The sequence below is a fragment of the Dermacentor andersoni genome, chromosome 6 (genome assembly GCF_023375885.2).
Source record: "Dermacentor andersoni chromosome 6, qqDerAnde1_hic_scaffold, whole genome shotgun sequence".
NCBI classification, from domain to species: Eukaryota; Metazoa; Arthropoda; class Arachnida; order Ixodida; family Ixodidae; genus Dermacentor; species Dermacentor andersoni.
This window is the reverse complement of record NC_092819.1, coordinates 51949624-51970743: the sequence shown is the minus strand read 5'-3', so window position 1 is coordinate 51970743 and position 21120 is coordinate 51949624. Positions and strand designations below refer to the sequence as shown.

Below are 21120 nucleotides of genomic sequence, written 5' to 3'. Positions count from 1 at the left end.
ACATACGACGTATTGGACAATGTGTATAGTATAGGGTGTACCAGCCAAATTTAGCCAAGATGTTCAACGAAAAAAAAAAAAACATATTTAGAACACACGGTGCAAAATACGTTTTTAATATCTACGGTTTTCGGTCAGCAGATCTCTGGCGACCGAACACCTTGTCTTATAAATGCATCTTGCACCGCGTTCTTCGAAAATCCTTCTTTTTTTCGTTGTACAGTTTGGCTAACGTTAGCTGGGACACGCGGTATAGATCAATGTGCTATTCAACGCATCGTCACCTGTCCTATACTTCTCAATTTTATGGTCTCTTCCATCTTCTTTTTACCCAGATGTGGTTGCCATTACCCAGGTGCAGGCTAAACACACGCTCTCCCCGCTGACATCTGCTCCTCTCTCCATTAAAACCTCCTCATCCCCCTCACAGGAGCGCGTTTGTCTACCGGCATCCACCGGCGAAGCAACCAGCGCCGGTTGCTTCGCCTCTAAAGCTAAACCTCCCTGGAGAGGTTTAGCTTGTCTGGTATTCGGGTAAACGGGAGCGGCGTAGGGGGCCTCGATGTCAGCGCCGCCTCGCGGATCGAGGCAACCTAGAGCGTCCTGCATGGTGCAGCCACCTGGTGGCGCAGCACTCAAACAGACACAAACAGCTAATATTGCAGTAACCAATTGTATTTTACTTTGCTGCAGGGTGCAAATTTTTGGCAGCAACACAATTACGCCAGTGCCGAAAATTTGCACTAGCAGAGACGTAGAATACACTTAGTTCTGCAATATTTGCTGTTTTTTTTGTTTGAGCTCTGCGCCACCAGGTGGCTGCACCATGCAGGCCGCTCCCGTTTACGCCTACACCTCCGCCCCGTCCGCCTGCGTTTACCCGAATACCGGACAGGCTAAACCTCTCTACACAGATTCCCTAAAGTGCGCGGTATACCGGCGGTCACTCACCGGGAGGTCCGTACTTGCTGGCCGCGGGACCACCTTCTTCGAGCAGCGCCAGGAAGCCCGCACTGATGGCGAGTCGCTTGGCGCCCTGCCCGCAACCGGCGTGCTGCACCGTGAACGGGTTGTCGCCGAAGGGCCCGCCCTGGGGCTCGAGCCGCAGGTCGGCGTCCCGGTGCAGCTGCCAGCCCGCGCGGGTCACCACGGGCGTTGGGGCTCGCGCCCACGTCTCCTTGGGACCCCACGACTTCGGCACGAGCACGATCACTTCCTCCAGGAAGGCCCGGTTCCGCGTCGACTGGAACAGGCTGATGGACGCGTTCCGGAGAAGGGCCTGCGCACAATAGCCGAAGGAGAAAAAGAAAGAGCGTTTAATGAAAGCTGAACCTTCCAGCCCCGCTACACGTAGATCTTCTTCTCAGAACTATTCTCGGAATATATTCGGACAAGCAGGATTCAAAAGCGAAATCAAGATTTCAAGTTGTGCAGCTTTCATTTTTATTTTATGCATAATGTTTTTTTCTTTATTTTGCCTTCCTTTCTCTAGGGCCGTAATTCTCTCCGCTCTCACCCCATAGTCGGTCGTCGAATGTGATCTCATGGCTCAAGCGTGTTCGCTATTTTTCACAGTACAGTTCCGAATAATCGGTCGTGATCGCTTACATTCGAGAACCTATACTGCAGCATTCGCGTCGCGCGCTCAATCTGATTAGACTAGACTTTTCGCTACAGGATGCGCGACAGCATCCAATAACATTCTAACACAGTAAGTGCGTCCTGCGCCGAGCGACAAATTGATAACAGCGACAATCCGGTGAATAGCGGTGACCAACAAGAACCTATCCGAACCCGCTTCTAATCAACAAGATCTATCCGGAGTTCTCTAAACCTACAACATGCGATAAATGTAACTATACCACAGACATTAGTCATATGCTCTGGCGTTGCTCCACGTTGCGCAGCTACAATGACAACACTGAAGAGCGGTGGGACGCAGCTCTACGCAGTCTCACGTTCGAAGAACAGCTATGGGCAGTCCAACGGGCCCGCGAAGCGGCCGGAAGGTTTCGGTCCCAACGTGGGAGCAGCCCGCTTCGGGCCAGGAAACTAGCGCGACCTAATGGACCATAATAAAGTCCTTTCCATCCATCGATCCATTCAAAAAATGAAACAATGTATACGCGCCGCAATATGATCGTAGCGGGTTCGATTCCCGAACACGGCGATCGCATTCCGATGGGGGCGGAATGCAAAAGCGCTCGTGTATACAGTGTTTTGGGTGCACCCTAAACAGTATACTGACGTTACATTTTCTATTTTTCTTTCCAATATTAAATGAAGGTCTTGGGCCTCGAAACTCTAGAAAAACAGAAAGATATTGGCAGGCCCTAAGAATGCCTTATTAATTTGCTATAACAGCTTTCCACTAGCCAGTTTGGCTTTCGCTTCCTATAGGAAGTCATGAGTGCGTGTCTCGACCTCATGACACAAAAGAAATTATGCGTGGCTCTGCTATCACAAACACCAGATACCAGCGGAGCTGGGGGAATGCCAGTAAAGAAGGGCCATTGTTTTCCACTGCAAGAAAGAGGACCGCCGAAGCGAGCACGCGGGTTTTTATCGGAGGGCAATGACGTCACACCACCGGCGTCCCCGTGTGCCGCTCCTTCTCCCCCGCTAGGCTCCACCCACCCTCGCCGCGTTGCTACGCTGCGCGAGGCTATTTTTATACTCTGCTTTCACTCTCTCTCAGCTCTCTCTCTCCCCCAGCTCGGCGAAGCTGCGGACGTCAAGCGAAACCCAGCGAAGTTCTAACAGATCAACTGTAAAAGTTATCACGTGAGAGCAGCATATCGCGATTTTCTGGCACTTGATTCCGGCTGGCTGGGTGGTCTGCTATGCTGCTACGTAGGGGCGCGCAGAGAGTGGCGGTATACGCGACAGTGTGGACGCGAGTCGAGACAACAAACGGGCCCCAAGAAACAAACGAACAGTAAAGCGAAACGCCCTGACTGTAAGGATCTTTTGGTGTTTCTCACCCCTTTAACGTGAGAAAAAAAATACAATAAAGGTGCCCGATTCCTGCATCACGTCAGAAGGAATGGCGCTCTTCACACGGCGTGCTCTGCGAGTAGGTGTTCATGTCATTTCCGCGTCCGGAGAGAAACGCAAGAGTCATGGCAGCGTGGGACGTGTTCGCGTTCACTAGGAAATTGAGCAAAACGCGTTTTCGACTTCGTTTCCCGAAAGAGCAACGTTCAGCCGTTTCCGGGTTTGCCTCTTCGCGCCCCTGAGTTTTTGCCGCACCAGCTGGGGAAAAAAAAGGAAGAAAGAAACGAGGCCTTGCTCGTTCAGCTTGCCAGGCCAAAGCAGGTTGGCCTTCTTCATATTTTGAAAGGGAATGGTGTAGCTGATGTCAGTGATTATAGGCCGTCATAGGAGACTATATAGGGCGACCAGACCTGTAATAGGGAGGGCATTCGGGAGAGTGTATGCTGTTGGGCTGTTTGGTGCCTGACGCTATCGAAAAGATTACTGTGACGGGACGAACATCTGACTCCCCTGCTCTGTGTCTTACGTGACGAGGTGCGCGACGAGAAAACGCCGCGTCTGATTGTGGCCTGCAATTCGACGCGGAAGGAATGACGCTGTTTCACAGCCCGCAGATCAATAACATTCCCCACGCGTGCTGCACAGCCGCATGGCGCGTTCCCTCGAGGACCGGCGGAGTGATCAGGAACGCAGTTCCATATGCGCCTGTTGATTGCCTTCCTTCGAGACGCCGAGTTGATCAGCGTTCGGTGAAACCCCCCGTGATAAAAGAACGCGAGAGATGCTCATGCGGAAGAACTACCGGCCAAGCCCGCTAGTACGTACAAGGTAGACGTGCGTACATCTGCTACGGCTAGCCGACATTTCTGCCCTATTTCTCTCTATGACCATTGAGTGATCACTGAGGGATCAGCGAATGGCCATTAAGTCACCACTGACAGATCACGGAGCGTCCAGTAAATGACCATTGAGTGACCAGTGAGTTTCCAGTGGCGTTGCTAAGACGCGCCGTGACTCAAACCGCACCTGCCCAGACGGCAAGAAAGCCCATCCCGAATTCCTCCGCTCAATCACTTTTCTAATGTACACAGAAAGAGGAGGCTACGTATGAAATGAATCGAAGGGGAAAAAATATCACAGTTTGGTGATAAGGACGAAGCAATGAATGCGAAAGCAAACTGTTAGAATATTACAGGAAGTGTAAGACTCGTAGCTGTAGTGGCAGTATGAATTGAAGTAAACGTAAGCCGACTAAGTAAAAACGAGTTGTGCTAGAGGTCCTTTGTTTGAATCCTGCCATCGGACAACTTCATTTATGTTTATTAGTTAACGCCAACGCCTTTCTTAACGACTTTACCACCACTTTTGCGCATCAGGTGTTTCAAACCTCCTTCCTGTGCCGATCCTGGAGGTAGCGCGCAACCACGCTAATAAAATTACATCAATTTCAGGTTTTAGCTCTGCTGTTGTTTCGAAATTTTGATGTGTAAGTCTGAGAAGATTTAAGAAAAAGGGCATGCGCTGTCGGTGTTTTTTTTTTCTTCATAACATTTGTTTGTGGGTTGCCATTCTGAAAATTCTGAAGAATAATATTGTCGAGAATGTAAGACCTGGTATGAGCAACTTTAGCGATAGAATGATTTGACGATATAATCCGCGTATACCGCATGTCACGTTGCACGGCATAGCATATTGCATACATATACCTAAGTATACACGGAACCTCACGGCAACTTGAAAAATTCGCTTGGAGCGTCCATATAATTGCTATCGCAATAAAAGAAGAAGACGCACACGCAAAAGGAGAAAAGTTCCAGGCTGTTCCGTCAGCGGCCAGGCATGGTGAAGGGCGGTATCGAAATGAGCAGGGCGTACTGTGCTTCGTGTGAGAACAGCAGGTTCCACATTCAAAATAGAATCACTTATCTTTTGTCCTCTTCCCCCCTCCTCCCGCCTCCCCCCCCACACACATTTTAATCTCGAATGCAAAGGAAGAGGACGCGGGAGAACTAAAGATTTGACAGAATCTAATCAACCAAATAAGAAGAAATGTGCCAAAATCAAATGCACGACAAGGTATAGTCATATGTCCGGTAGAAGAGAGAGACAGAAAGAGAAAGACAGTGGCAAAAAAGAAAGAAGAAAAGGGATGATGGCACAACTTCTAAGCTTTTTCGCAAGGCCCGCAAGCGGACAGGTAAACTCGATGGGAGCAAACCAGCGCAAAGCTGCGCCCCCGCAACCAACGCGTAGACGTAAGCCCACGCAGCTTTACAAAGTACGAAAACAGAGGAACAGCATGCGGACGAAGAAAACAAAATGAAGAAAGGAAGGAAGCACGCCGGTAGAGCACGCAGATGCAGGAATGAATAAGGAAGGCCGACATTCAATGAGAAAGTGCTATTTGGTCCTGCGTATATATTTAACGTCGGCGGCTCAGGCCCATTTTCTTTTTCGACGGCCAACGTCCCGCCGCAGCAACCGCCACTACCACCTTTAGCAATCCTGCTTTTATTTATTTTTTCTTTACTTGCTCAGTCATCCTCCGGCTCGCACGTTTTTTTTTTCTTTGCATTACAAGCTTTCGGTTCAGCGCGAGCTAAGTAGATGACTTAGCTGGCAGCACTGTCCCCCCCCCCCCCCCCCCTTCTTCACTCACCCCTTTCCCTCGGATAAAAGTAGATAGCCGGGCTGTGCTTTATTTATATCTTTAATGCACGTACCACGGTGCGAGTGCCGTTCATGGTTGCGCAGTATAGACGTCTACAGCCATATACAAGCGGCGTACGTCTGCTCGAGAGAGCGAAAAAAAAAAAAAAGAAACCGTCGTCTGCTGCCCGGTGCGGCGCCATCACATGTATAGTGCCTGCCCTGGACTCTGCGCGAGATGGGGGCCCCGATATAGTGGAAGTGCCAGGAGAAGACCAAGAGTGAACTGACTTTCTTCCAGGATCCGGGCTGTAGTGTTGCCAACGGGAGAGCGCGCGAGTTGTTGACCAAGCCGCTCGCGCTGCTATGCCACAGGGATCGCTTCTCTTCTCTCGTATACGTTCATCCGTCTTCGGGTCTTGATCGGGTAAACACCGGACGGGTACGTTGTAGACTTGCGTCTGTGTGCGTTCGCGGAGTCCATGAACAAACCCGCGCCGACCAGTTTTCGGGATTAGCTTCGCGGTCCGTTTCAATTTTCTGTGCGTATACGACAACTAAGGTGTTTTCGAGAACCGCGCGTACCTTGTAGGGAAAACAAGATGGGAAAGCCGTTCGTGAGTTTTTTTTTTTAAATATATGCTTATATTTCCCTGGTGTAGCAGAAGTGCATGAGAACTTAAGTGCCCAGAGACAAGACCGTGGGCTAGCTCGCTGCGAACGTTTGGGTCATTCTTCTTATTTAAGGCGTTGCATTGTTAACCACATTTTGGTATAATCGGCTTTGTTTTTCTTAGGCCTAGTTTGCCATAATTGCACTATCTGATGAGAAGAACGAGGACAACGCGAGTACCTTAATATTATGGGAATAATGCGTGATTATATTACATCTTCTTAATTTTTTAGCAAACCATACGCGATCAAGTTATAGGGCTGTTGTAAATAGTATCTGCTGTGCTGTATAATATTTGCGCGAATAGGGGATGCAAAGGTGATTAAGACGTCGACAAACCATTGGTAAGTTATATCCTAATAGCCCCAGACAAGCAATCGGTAAACTGCATGGAAATTGGATGAACGCTCGCACAGCCACACACACGGCCATCTGTATAATCGAGACCAACGGTACCTGATGGTATCAAATAAAAGTTGCAAGACCGGATTAAAATAACGATCCTATTTGAATGCTATTATTTTCCGAGCTTTGTCACCGGTGCGGGAGGCGCTTCGACTACGTTATCTCCAGAATCGGCTAGTCGTAAGCGGCGGATGTTAAAAAAAGAAACAAAGGAACACGATCGAGCGAGAGGAATCAATGCCAAGTAGACACTGTAAGCTGACCAAATGTTGGATCAACATTGTTCGACGCAAGGTCAGCATGGCCCTGGCCTTGGGAAACGTTCTTAATTTGCACTACTTAGGTACACGTTCACAGCATTCATCATACCTAAGCCCATTTCAGACTAACAGTCTACTGTCTTGCCATGCTTCTCGCGTTGCTAGAATCCTACGAAATGTCGGGCCTACATCGGACCTCTCTCCTGCACTGGCAGTGTTTCATTATGCAGGTTCAGGCGAATCGTATAATATACGTATAGATAACCATGAGCGAATGTTTGATTATGAATGGGGAATTTCTTTCTTTCCTCATTCTTTTGTTTATTCAAGGCAAAGTTGGTACAAGGTTGCCTTGAGAGAGACGGCTAAAGGCTGAGGGAATACCTGACTCGATCGTGCCTCCCTGGAAGCAAAGCAGCTACGGGATACGGTGTAGCAGCAGATAGGGAAAAGACACACACACACACACACACACACACACACACACACACGCGCGCGCGCGCGTATTTATGTTGTACAGGTCAAAACGGGAAGGCGAGTTGATTTTACATACATGTGATCGTTGTCCGCATGAGAGAAGTGGTAGTATTAAACAAAATTGTGAAAGGCACTAGTAGCACCATTACCCAGCGATAAAGGAACATCACGCAAAAAGAAAGTAGCTCAATATAGTTGAAATTCGGGCTTGTTGGTTCACGATCTTCGGATTGTATAGGGTAGACCGAACCACAAAAAAAGAAGAAAAGAGAGAGAGAAGGACACGACGACAAAGAGCGCTCTGTGTCGTCATGACCCTCTTTCTGGTCTTTCCGCCTGCGCTGTACAATCCGTACATCAATAATTTTAGACGTCATGAGAACTTTCGTATTCTTCAAACGTAGGCAACATTTACTATAATAGATGAAGGTGGCAGTTAGGACATCGGAAATATATACATGTGTGTGTGCGTGTGTGTGCGTGCGTGTGCGTGTGTATGTGTGTGCGTGTGTGTGTGTGTAGTTGGCGTAGTTGTCGCCGTGTGAACTTCCTACTCTTACAAGAGAGAGACAGAGAAAAGAAGAAATTATAGTTTTACCTGCCAGAACTACGGCCTGATTGTGAGGTACGCCGTAGTTGGAAACTACGTATTGCTTCTGACCACCTGGGGTGATTTTTAGCTTGCGCCCATGCTCCCATGCACCCCATGAATGGCACAGAAGCGTTTCTTGTTCTTTTTTTTTGTACTTCGCTTTCATCGAAAGGAGGCCGCCGCGTCGGAGCATCGAACCCGCAACCTCGTGCTTAGTAGGGCAACGCCGCAACCTATAAGCTATATACTGTCGCACCATACGTGTCCAGAGCTGGAGGTACTGCTGAAATCTGCAGATTCTTTAAATTTATTCTACACTTAAACCAAGAAGTTCCGTCCGCCTAGAATGTAGAAGGGGGGGGGGGGGTAGGGAATCGCTTCGTGGCCCTGTTTAGCTTATATCTCCCGCCTATAGGTCTTCGCGCCGTTTCGCAAGCGCACAAGGGCTCGGTTTCGAAAAAAAGCCCACTGCAACGTCTTTCAGTTAACAGTCAGCGGTTTATTTCTTCTACTTTAGGAACGAATGCCTGAGCCCTGCGGACATAGATTGGGCAATGAAGGTCGTCCTTAAAGCGGGCCGCGTATTATGCGGGCAGTTTCTGGCCGGTAAAATTTTAGGCACTCAAGCTTCCAGCGGAGTTTCGACAGTCGCTATTTCGGCAGACTGCGTTTTATAGTCGTTCGGTGATGCGATTACATTGGATTACCTTTCGGTTAACCTTTCTTTTTAATTATTCACAACTTTGTTCGATATAACGTAAAATAATTTAAAATATATAATAGAACAACGTAAAATAATTTAAAATATATAATAATAAATAAAGAGGCCTTATATAGTGGGGTTCAGGTTTCGGATAGTCTATAGTTGGCATGCTTTAGAGCAATGAAAAAATATGAGCAGTTTGTTCCATAACCTTCTTTTTTTCTTCTATTCGACGATAACCGCCGTTTTCAACACAGACCCCAAATACATAGAATTGTACGAACTTACGGAAATCTCTCAGACGTGGACGAACTGGAAACGTGAAATATATATAATCGTTTCGCGCTGTATTATCTGTTTGTTTTCTTAACTTTACATTGCCGGACCAGGCTGTCGAGTTTCAGGACAATTCTGAAGCACTAACGACAGTCTCTTATCTTCTTCGTTGAAGTGATGTGAAGCAACAGTCATTTACTTGCAAATGCTCGCAATGTTGAATAATATTTCAAATTCGATTCGTCCGTATATGCCTTCACCGATGAGCCATATTCTGGCGACATATACTGAAGTGTTAGATGTCCGAGGCCCACAGTAGGTATTCGCGATGTCTTTTTAATAGAAATTCCGGGAATAGAGAGAGGCACCCTTATTTGGGACATTACCCATGACAGCATACCTGGAAGTTCGGCCGGGGCAAATTATGGTGGTATGGCGGATTCTTGGCATGTAATGGCCCTCGAAAAAAAGGAGTCCAGCAGCGTATGACGGGAAGTGTCGATGAGGGGTGGCGTCGGTGACCGCACAGCAGCCGCAGGGACGCTCGAAGAGCTTCGCATCGTTGAAAGACAGGTACAGTGACTCCCTCAGTTATACCATAAGTTGGGGTACAACGTGGAACCCTTAGACATGTTCTCAGCATCTGTGTTCTCGGCATCTCCGGCTGCCCTCTCTCTGTCCGGAGGCCTGTCGAGTCCACGGTCCCAGTATTTCCTCCCCGAATCCTCTGTCGGCACTTGCTTTGACTTGACTGATTTCCATCCGCTTTGCGGCGTGCGCAGACAGTGTTCCCTCTATCCCGCTTTCCTCTTTCTGTTCCCCCCTTCCCTCACCCCCAGTGTAGGGTAGCAAACCGGACGCTCGTCTGGTTGACCTCACTGCCTCCCTCCCTCCTTCCCTCCCTCCCTCCCTCCTTCCCTCTCTCTCTCTCTCTGTCGTCCATTCGTGCGTAAAGAAATGTCACAGCGAGCCACCGCGACCGCGGCGGGTTGACGCATACTCTCTATACGACCCCGCAGCGCAGCACCGCCGGCGGAGCTCAAGACCCGTCCGAAAGAAAGCCGCTCTCGTCGACAAATAAAAGGCCGGCGCTGCTTTACACCAACGCGAATCTATTTGTCATGCACAGCGCGAGCAACTCGTGGCGGTAATTAATGCCACGCCTGGCAGCGACTGCTTTCTCTAATTAGCGGGAACGGGGCCTCACGTATGGCGAACCAGGTCGAATGACGGCGAGACGTGCTGCCGCTGAACGAACGACTATCGAGACCGTTCGTGTAATGGTTAATGACTGGGTAATTTGACCGCCGTCTCCCCCCCCCATATCCCACCTCCCGGGCCCCACCAAATTTGGCGCGCGGTCAAATTACCGAGCCATTAAAGCGTTCGGACGCAGGGTTCGCGCGTGCAACTTTAAGTGGTCCTCGCTTCACGGCTTCCGTACACTCCGCGCGGCGAATTCGAAGCCAGAGCAATGACCTGTTCTCCCGATAACTGCCTATACTTACTCTGGAACTTCCGTGCAAGAAATACGGTTCACAGCATTTCACGTGCCAAACAAACACTTCATATATCTATGCGATAAAGTTTATATACAGTCTTTAAAAAAAGTTTGCACGCTTTGGGGGCTTACCTTGTCCCACAGCAATAATCATCGTCTGCCTTGCTCCCGCTTCCTTGCTTGAAAACTCTGCGCTGGCAACTAAACTCGCTACTGAGGTTACACTTAGCTAGTAAACAACTATTTTTTCTCAAATGAACGAGTGTGGAGTTCGGATTCCGAGGGAACCACTTGCAAGTGTAAATTCTATCAGCCTTGTCTTTTTTTTTTTTTTTTTTTAGTGGCCTCTCCTGCAACTTTTGCGTGCTACCCATCGCGGTAGCTTTATGGTTATGACGTTATGGTTATGACGTTATGGGGGCGAAATGGAAAAAAAAAAAAACTCGAGAACTTACAGATTTAGGTGCACTTTAGGGAACCTCAAGTGATCGAAATTAATCCGCTGTCTCCCACTACGACGTGCCTCATACTCATGTCATGAATTCGGCACTTAAAACCACAAAATCGAATTTAGTTAACGCTTGCATTATGCGTTCGGTGGAAACGGCGTGCCTGGGCCGGGAATCGAACCTGAAACCTCGTGATCATCACCGAACGGAACGCCGTAGCGCGGAAAGCCACAATGCGGGCGAACGAAGCGCCAACTCAAATAACGAAAATAGAAATACCCAGACAGCATACACGGGCACGATCTCACGGCCTTAGAAACCAATGAGCTTGCGAATTCGGGACGTTTGAGCCGATGGTCCTGGTACGCGGTGCACCGTCATTAATTTCACTTAGACACGAACCAGCCTAGGCGGCAAGGTACGGAAGAACAGATCGCGTCGAAGGCGAAATAAATGACGCAGACGGCAGGCCAGTCTTCCGAACGGTATGCCCCGCTTTTCATTTCGGCCTCGAGAGCCCATAAATAACGACCGCGCTAACCAGCGACGCCAGCGGGGCGTGGTTAAGGACCGGGCCCATTAATCACTTAACACCTACACGTCGCTCTTCTCGATCGCGCGTTCCGCGAGCTCTCGCGCCTTCGGCTCGGAGCAGCTAAGCTTAAAGCACGCGCCCTTTCCCTCGCTACCGGCCTGGCCCTCTGTTTACTGCCTGTCTATGTCTTCCGCGTCGGGAAATGTCGATGATACCGTCCCTCGAAGCCTCAATCGACAGCTGGCTTCCTTCTCTTATCGGAGACAGTCCAATACTCGCCGCAGACCGCTAAGCAGCTGGTGAAGTGGTCAGCCGCCATCTCAACCCTCGTTCCAGATCTGTTGAAGCCGGTCGACAGTGGGAGAGGAGGAAGGAAGTAAGCGTGGTCCTCCGAGGTGGCGTGCGCACACCTTCAGTTGCAAACGTTATAGATGCGGAGAGGGGGGGGGGGAAGCGTGACGTCAGGCAGTTATGCGTTAAGCGAGAAGAATATGCGTGGAGTCAAGGGGCTCAGTTTTTTTTTGTTATTCACGACCGTACCAAGTAATAGGCAATGAAACCTGACAACGCACAGGGGAAGTTAATTGTCACATTTAATTGAAATGTGGAAATCATAAAGTTGAAGGAAATGAAAGTGGACGAAAAGCTAGCTTGCCGCAGCTGGCTGGGGACAGAGACCGCCCCCTCGGTTTCAATCACGCGGTGTTTTACCAATTAAGCGACCGCGGCGCTATCTCTTGCCACTTTCTTGGGTATTAGCGTATGCGTACAAGATTAGCCTTGCAAGCGAGAGAGAGAGAGAGAGAGAGAGAGAGAGAGAGAGAGAGAGAGAGATAGATAGATAGATAGATAGATAGATAGATAGATAGATAGATAGATAGATAGATAGATAGATAGATAGATAGATAGATAGATAGATAGATAGATAGATAGATAGATAGATAGATAGATGTTATTATATAGTTGGGAATGTTAACCAGCGCCACTCGCGCCGTGTGCACGTGTCCGACACTGCCTCTCCCCGTTTCTCCTTCCCTTCGCGGCTGCACGTTGACTTTTGGGAAATGTAGCCGTACCCACGGTCATCGGGGCTTTCAAGGCAGCGTTTAGTCCATGGCAGCTCTTACCCAGGCAGCGCATTACATGGGGCCAACTAGGGCCAATGTCGGTTTTGAGCCGGCACTCGCTCGGCCTGCAAGGCCCACCGCCGCCTCTGTAATGCCGGTGCTGGCGAAGCCACTGCATCCGACACCCAGCGCTGGCCCTGCCTTCGCCGGTGAATGCCCCTTAATGGCTAAGCCAGGCGAGGCAACTGGCTATCCCGGGCCTGCTTTTCCGTTAGAGTGTCGTCATTGGCAGTACGTCTCTAAACATTGGTTAGTAACGTCCGTTCAGTGCTATGGGCATTGACACATTGTTTAGACGTTCTGACAGACCCGTCTATATCGACCTGTCAAACAGAAAGGCATGTCAATATTTAGTTCTCACGTAGCATTCGCTCACCATTCGTTTTGCGTATATTCGCGGGCTTCTTATTATTCAATACAAATTTTGTAATTAGGCCGAGTTCAAAAAAATTATCCGAGTATCTCCAAGCGGCGGCAAACAATATTTGAACTTTCCTCTGGTTCTTCTGCCCCCCGTTTGCATTATTTCTTCCTTCTTTTCTCTTTTTCCCTCTCTCCTTCTACCGGCGTGTAACGCCTCTGTAACGTAGGGAAAAAACGCAGGGCAAAATGGAGCGCCTGCGGGAAAGCTTCGGAACGGCGCCAGCTTCGGTATACCTGATGAAGCATGTCGCAGCTGACCGCAAGTACGCACAAACTACGTCAGAGTTAAGAGAAGAAGGGAAATCTACTACTGGGGTGCTGGTAAAGTTTTTTTTTTTTCGAACTGAGCAGAGTCACCTCTCAGGTAACGAACCCTGCTGGTGACCTGCGACGGCTCGCCCTTCCCATTCTCCCTTTACCGAAAGAGGCATCTCTAGGTGAATAGCATGCCCAAATGCTGCTGCTCAGCGCCTCCTGTACAGGCTCTTTTCGCGCGCAAACATCCCCCCCTTTCGAAAAACGCGGGCGAGCGTCGGGGTCATCCTCACGTTACCTCAACAGCTTCTGGCCCCTTCCCGAAATCAAGCTCGTACTCCCTTTCAACGACGCTCTTTCTCCGCTTCCCTCATTTTTACTCTTAATCAGTGTCCCCTTCCTTACCCCTCCTCCTCTCCGCTCACGTACCCGACAGCGGATCCAACTGCACCCTTAACGGAAAAGCTCCGGCTCTTCACCCACCACTGCAGCAGCGGCAGCGTGCAAAAAGCACGACCACGCGACTCTTTCCGTCTCACTCTCTCCCATTTCCCTCCTCCTCATCTTCTGCTGCCCACTAACAAAAAAGCCAGCCCTGCGCCGGGTGCCTAGACGGCCCAGGTTCCACACACACACACACACTGCGCTCGCTCAGAGAATGGAAAGGACGACGCGGAGCTTCGTTAATGACCGTCCGAACGCCGGCGACAGACGACGGGCTTAATCGGCGTCTCCTCCGCCCTCCCCCACGCCCTCTGCCACTTTTACCCCTCCTCCCCACACACAACTGCTTCTTCATACTTTCCTGCCCGACCCACCGCAGCGCCGGCTATCCTCCAGCCATTCTGCCTTTTTGCCCCGACCCTCTAAGCATGGCGACGGAGGCACAAAGCGCGGAACACCGGTGCGTGTGCCCCGCGGGGGAGAACCTTCGCCCTGAAAGGAACGCCAGCGGGCCTCCTCCTCCAGCAGCTGACTTCATTACCGCCGCCTGCTTGCGTTCTCCGCCGTCGAGGCTCGGGCTGCGCGTCAACGGCGGGGGCAAAGATGGAACCGGCGCGGCTCGGCTGGTGGCTGGCTTGGTAGCTGCGAGCCTTGCGTTCCGGAAAAAAAAAAAAAAAAAAACATACAAGACGGACGCGGCCACGCGGTCGCTCATCTCCCACTCTCTTGTGTTTCCTTCCGGTTGCATACACACTCGCTCACGCTCTTCAAAGGAGTCTGCGGCTTGTTCCGCTTTTGGAGGCACCTCCTCGCTCTTCAGCCCGGCCTCCCTCCCTCCCCCCCCCCCCATGAGAGCAATGGCGGCACGATGAAAATCCGTTACTTGCGCCGGCTCGCCTTCATTGCTATACCAGCCTCTGAAACTAAATGGAATAATAAATTTAAAGAAAAAGAAGCAAGCGAATGCAACAGTAGGTAAAGGCAAGACGCAGAAGACCAGGACTTAGGAAGGAGAACACACAAGCCAGTACGAGAGACTCCATGGCGGCAACCGCGCGCACTGGCGTTCACGGTACATATTCGGTAAAAAGATAGTGTCTATAAACACTATCTGTACTTTCTGTGCTTTCAGTTTGTCCAAGATTATTATCTTGACATTGAAATCTCCAGGAGGGCTGCCGCGTGGTGTTTTTATTGAGCGCCGTAAGCCAAATCTATGAGGAGCGCGCCGCGTTATCCCTCACACTACGCAAGGGAGGCGCTTCCGATAGATGGCGACTCGGTAAGTCCTATATATGGATAAGACGGATGCTTACGGAATACGAGCGTAGGTCCCGTAGGTCAACGTGCGTCTGAATTTATTTCATGACAAAGAAAGGCGTACACCGACCAAGTAAAGCTCGTTAAAAGAGAAGAAGTTTCGGCTTCCATACGGAGGCCTTGTTCACAATGGCCCTAACTGTTCCAACTGGTCCAAATGTTCACAACTAATTCATACATTGTTTGCCCCATTCTCGATATTGAGTTAGTTCATTGTAGTGATTAATTGCACATTATTAATGTCCGCGGGTACCGATAAAGCGTTACCAAAAAACAAGAACAGGAAAGACTTTACCAGCTCTGGAGTGCCTGTCTGTTACAGCGTAAAAGAATCTTTCATCCTTCGTCGTTCGCGGTGCTGACGTTCCTCTCTTGCCAGAGAAGCGAGCAATCGCGCAACTGTGGCGTTATCTACACGCCACGTTCTCGGCCAGTACGAGTTTACAGTTACTCATATAGTTGCTCATATAGTAGTATCGGTGCACGCGTTCACATTTTTTTGTACCTTTTCTTTATTTGATTAGACCTAATAGTGTGTTGTTTTATGCGCAATTTGGGAAAAAAGAAGGGCTTCGGACAAGAAAACACGAACTTTAAGCACAAAATATCAGAGTAAGAGGCCTGAACGGACGTCTCGGAGGCGCATGTGACAAACAAAGCATCTTAACACAAGATGCTTCAATGAGCCAGTTCAACTTGACCTCCTTGCTATCAACAGTGAAGGCATCTCAGTTCCCTCCTACGCAACCGTGTACATTCAAGATATCGTATATAAAAAAAAAAAAAAAAACTCAGTGCCCTTTCACACTGTGAAGAAGGATGAATGTATAAAAAAGGCCTGTGAAGGAGGCCCACGTATGGTGAGGTGTGCTTAATAAGGACTGCTTCCCGTCCGCCGCGGGTCGGCCCGGCATTGCACTATCTCCAGGATCGGCCCACGTATGGGGAGTTTTTTTTTTTTTTTTTTTGCTTACCACGCCAACGACACGAGAATTTCCTTGGACGGTAGAGGTACACAGCTTCGCTGTAATATGTATGAGCGGTGAACGTCAGGGCCTGGACACGAACGTCTGACGTCACAGGTGTCTCGTATAGTTACCTCTGAGCAAACACCCGCATAGAATTAGCCAGGTTGTTCAGGAAGAACCGCGTACGTGCGCCTCGAAACCGGCCCACGACAGGCAAAAATAAAGCAACGTTCGCTTGGAACGCCGCAAAACCGGCAGTCAGCCTGCAGAGCGCAGTTAATGCTTTCAGACGGCCGGTAATTAATTAAACTTGTTCATCGCTCCACATTGCCGTCAGAACATTGCTTTATTAACTCGATTCCCGCTCCTTCCTTCTTTTCTTTTTTTTTTGTCCCTACGAGGAGCTCACGGAATACAGGAAGCGAGAACACTTGAGAAATTATGCAACGTAAGGGGATAACGAAGAAACATTAATAACCCTCGTGCAGGAAGAACATGGAAGCACTTGCAAAGCTTTTCAACACTTTCACGACGTCGGCCTTAATGATAAACGTGCACACACGCAAAAACGTAAACACGCGCGCGCGCTGAAGGGAGTACGAGGAAAACAGATTGATTACTCGCCCTCCTTCCGAAAAACTAAGAAAGAAATGATACTATTGCACTTTACAAGCGTGTGGTTAAGGTTCGCGTACGCTAGCGCACTCAGGTTGAAAAACAGAAATGACGAACTACTCGGCGTGCGTGTTCATTTCGACGCAGCTATTTGCATATTAAGAAACGTACGTGTTTTGCAGGAAAGAAAAAATAAAGAAGGAAAGAGAAAAGGAAGCCTTATTGCGACTAATTAGAAACACGTGCATTGGGTTAACGTGATGCACAATCATTTGGTTGTCGGCGCGAGCCAATTTCGAGCTTGTTTCCAGCTAAGTGCACTTGCCGCTGGATAACCGTAAGCCCGAACGCAGAAGCACGTGTTCATAACAAGCATAACTAATACGAGCACGCACAAGCGTTTCTTACTCGCCCCTCTGCCACCGCAGTGGGAGACGTAGGCAGTGAATTTGTTTATTACGCCGTAAAATCTTCCAACCGAACTTTCTTAGGCGGAAAATAATGAGACCGGTAAAGCACTTGCGCAAAACATTACCAGGATTATCTTTCTTTTCCTTTTGACTTCGTCTTATACCATCACTCACTACGGCAGAAATTGCATGCCTAATCTTCTGGTAACTAATTTCGCGGCCAGTACGCCGTACAGTGACGTCAGTGGGGCGTCACAGATTTCACGGTGCCTGCCACCACTTGGACTTGGAGCCCATCGTTTTAAAGAGGTAGCCACATGACAATTCCGACTTCTCATCTAACTTTTTTTTTTTTGCGGTTAGATGAATATATTGGACCTCGAAATGCTGGATAACGTAGTGTGAAGCCTCAGAGTTTCTTACACAATTTACTAAAAATGATTTTCTATGAACCAGTTTCTGTTTCGTTTCCCCAGAGGGCGTACTGTCGTGACGTCATGACGCAGAAAGCGGTCACGTGGGAACAGAACGTCTTGACGTTTATTGGCTCTCGCTACGGCTCTCTCGATCGGTCGTCTGCCACGCTGCCACCGTTAGCGATGCCCGGATGTATAGAACACGTCTGCCTAAAGAGGTTTCGAAATGTAGCACACCGGCGTATATGGAGTGTTTAAAAGTATAATGCGCGAACGTAGATTAGCATAAGGAAGCCTAGAGCAAAAAAAAAGAACGAATAAAGAGACGATCGGTGACGTCTGGAAAGCAAGTGGCGCTCCCCTGCGGGCGACTTTCAAACTCTCGCGAGAGGCGCTCCGAGTTAGCGGGTGAGTCGTTGACGTCCCGACAAAGGACAAACAAGAATGTGTCTCCGGCTCGATTCTCCGGCCCTCGGTCATAGTTTAGGATTTGAAAAGAAATACGCCTCTCGAGACGCGAGAAACATAAAAATGGACGCGAGCACGCACGCATGCGTGTCTGTTTGTGAAAATGAGATAGTGAATATAGATAGATGTTCACGCTCAGAAGGAGTTTCAAATCCACGAAGAGAAATTGGCCTTCGCATGCAGAGCGCTTCCTTAGTCGAAAATAGCGACAGTTAGTAAAACAAAAAAAGGGGGGGCGGGCTTGAGGAGAAATAAAAATGAATGACGTGCTAACAAACAACGAGGCAAAAGGGAGAGTTAGAACGAAATGGCACGCGCGGTTGTGAAGCTTGCTCGTCTTCTACACTTGTATTTCGGGAAGCGGTAAACACCATTTTTTTTAGAGCACGCGAATAAACGCTGTGCCTTTCGCGCGTATTGCCGTGGTCGTCCCGTCGTTTGGTGACGTGTGCAAACGGATGGTTCGCATTTGAGGTCGAATAGTCCGCGACTGTTTGCGAGAGGCGGATTCCCACGCAGTTTTGGGCACAATAACGTAAGCTGTCTACTGTAACAGACAAATAAATAATAATAATAATAATAATAATAATAAGAATAATAATAATAATAATAATAATAATAATAATAATAATAATAATAAACGTGCATATATTATTTTCTTCTTTCCTTTCTTCTTCCGCTCATTGCGAACGAACGGATAACACAGAGAAAAACAAGAGCGTACCATTCTGCATTTCGTTAAACGAGGACAAAAAAAAAGAAAGAAAAAAAAAAAAAAAAAAACAGCCAGGTGAGCATACACGCACACGTATATACACACAACTAATTCTTTAATACATTATTTTAATCTTTTCATTTCGTTATACTTATTCAAAACAAAAGCGAAAAAAAAGACAGATAAACAAGCATATATCGTTTCCCCGTTTTGTTAAACATGCTAAAACAATGAAATAAAAACAGCGAAGCCTAAAAAAATATTTTGGAAACGCAGAAGGGAGAGGTGCGCGTGTTCGGGTTTCTTTTTTTTTTTTTCATTTTGTTTTCTTTCCGGGCGAGGCCAGTCACTCTCTTCTCATCTTGGAGCCATCGCCACAGAAAATTCAGAGACGCCGCACGGCGAGTTCATTCATTTTTCACCGCCCCGAAGCTTGCGCCGAGCCAGCGCGATGGTTGTAGAGCTATATGCGGGAAGAGAGAGATATTTACCAACACTATAGACGTAAAAAAAAAAAGTGGAAACAAAAACGCCCAATGCATAAGGGATAGGAGCAAGAAGCTACATAGACACGCACAGTTGGATATAACCGCACTCTCGGTTTTACACTTGAAAACGAAACGGAAAACTAAATATCGAAAAAAGAGAGAAAGGAATTGAGAAACGATAATAACGCTGACGGAAAAATCACCCAGGAAACTTTCACCTCCCCCTCCTCCTCCCCCCGCGGATTCGCCGCAACGGACACACGAAAATCTCGAGCAGCAAAAAAGATACATTCAAGAGGCCTCGTGGAAACGCCGGCGTGTGTAGTTCATATCGTGAGAGCCGCTCAGTCGTTTATATGTATGCGTATGGGTCTGTGTAGCTTCTTCAAGATGCCCCTCGTTCTCTTTGCCTGAGCAGGGAAATATATACACACACCTTGCTCGTTGGTCCGTTACTCTCGCGGATCTCTTTATTTTATTCCTCGCATTACTCAGCGAGCCGTGGATTGCGAGTAAATATTTAGCATACGCTGGAGGCGGTGGATGCGCTCGTAAAAAATAGAAAAGAAAAAGAAGGGAAAGAAAATTGTGCGCGCACAGTGGACGCGTTCGGAACTTCCGACAGATGGAGCTCGCGGGGCCGCGAGCGGTCCGATGGAAGGGGGGCTTTTAAATATCTGAAAAGCGGTTCATTTCGTTTCTCTCGGAGCTATAACTTCCTCTCCGAATATATTTTCCCCTCTCGGCGCCGATCCAGCTGCAGGGATTGGCTCGGCTTGGCGCGCACCGTAAAGCCAAACAAATTCTTCCCTCTTCAAATCCGTCGCTTGTGCGGGAAAACGCCCAACACTGTGAATTCGACGGATACGCGTTTTCTTTCTCTCTCTCTCTTTCATTTTTCCTTACGGTCGGGTAATGCCTGATATACTGTCGTGTTATAGATTGCCCGTCGCTTCAAAAATTCGCTGAAGGGAAACGGAATGCGATTGCATGTTGAGGTTGAAACTAAGGGAAAGCCCCACTTTTGACTCTCTCTATCGACTGCGTAGACTAACACAATCAGGCGTGGTGTATACATAGACCACCGAGAACCAGGCGAGGGACCGCTGCTAAGGTATGATGAAGGAGCGAGGATTTTGGAAGCACAGTTGAACCGGAAACGGATACTGAAGCTGTCTATCAAGGCTGTTATTCACCGACGCGGCTCGCTAAGTCTCCATATAACATCGCGTCGCATACATACATACAAAGCGCGGGACTCCTAAAACCTGATCAAACTGAAGGAAAAATCGGGATACGGAACGCGCGAGAGCGCGCTGCCTAGTTTGAAGCCCTTTTACTGTTTATTTCGCATCGTTAACGACCGCTTTCCTGTCCAATCGGTTTCTTATAAGGTTTCGAGGCTTCTTTCGCTTTCCCGTCGGACACCCATTCGTCTCCCATATACCCGTTATGACTTGATACACAGTCAATCACGCGATAAGGCGTCTGTCTGCGGTATACCAACATCAATGATAAACCCACAGTGCGCTTCTTTAAAAAAAAAAAAACATATCTTGAGAAAGAACAAATGGTACAAGCTGGCGGGACCGTTCCATTCTACGGCGGGAAGGGGGTGGGTGGGTGAAGAGTAAGAGAAATAAGTAGAGATTTGAAAAGAGAGAAAAAGATGGTAGAGGGTGGGAATAAGTGCGAGCGAAAGAAAAGAATGGCCTTTTGATCCGTTCCGAAGTGAGCCTTAAAAGCACTCCCGACACCTCCCTCCCACAACGCGCGCCACGCTGCGCCGCAGCGCTCCCGCGCGCTGCAGGGAAGCCGTGGCGGCAGTAAAAGCCGATGCATAAATTGACGCGGCACACGCTTCGCCACTCGTCGGTGCGACTAGATTAGCATGCGTTCGCGAATTGCACGCGCAAAAACACACACACACACATGGACGCGCGGAGGACGCGTG

General features: G+C 48.8%; 1 protein-coding gene across 2 annotated transcripts in view; it reads right to left on the bottom strand.

Annotated features, from left to right (window-relative positions):
* LOC126522907 (calcium-activated chloride channel regulator 2-like) overlaps window positions 1-21120 on the bottom strand; it is a 527003-nt gene that overhangs the window by 76379 nt on the left and 429504 nt on the right. For both annotated transcript variants that reach the window (XM_072288729.1, XM_050171751.3), the window contains one exon: window positions 952-1279. In XM_072288729.1, coding sequence (XP_072144830.1) covers window positions 952-1279 — 328 coding nt within the window. The remainder of the gene's footprint in view (window positions 1-951; window positions 1280-21120) is intronic.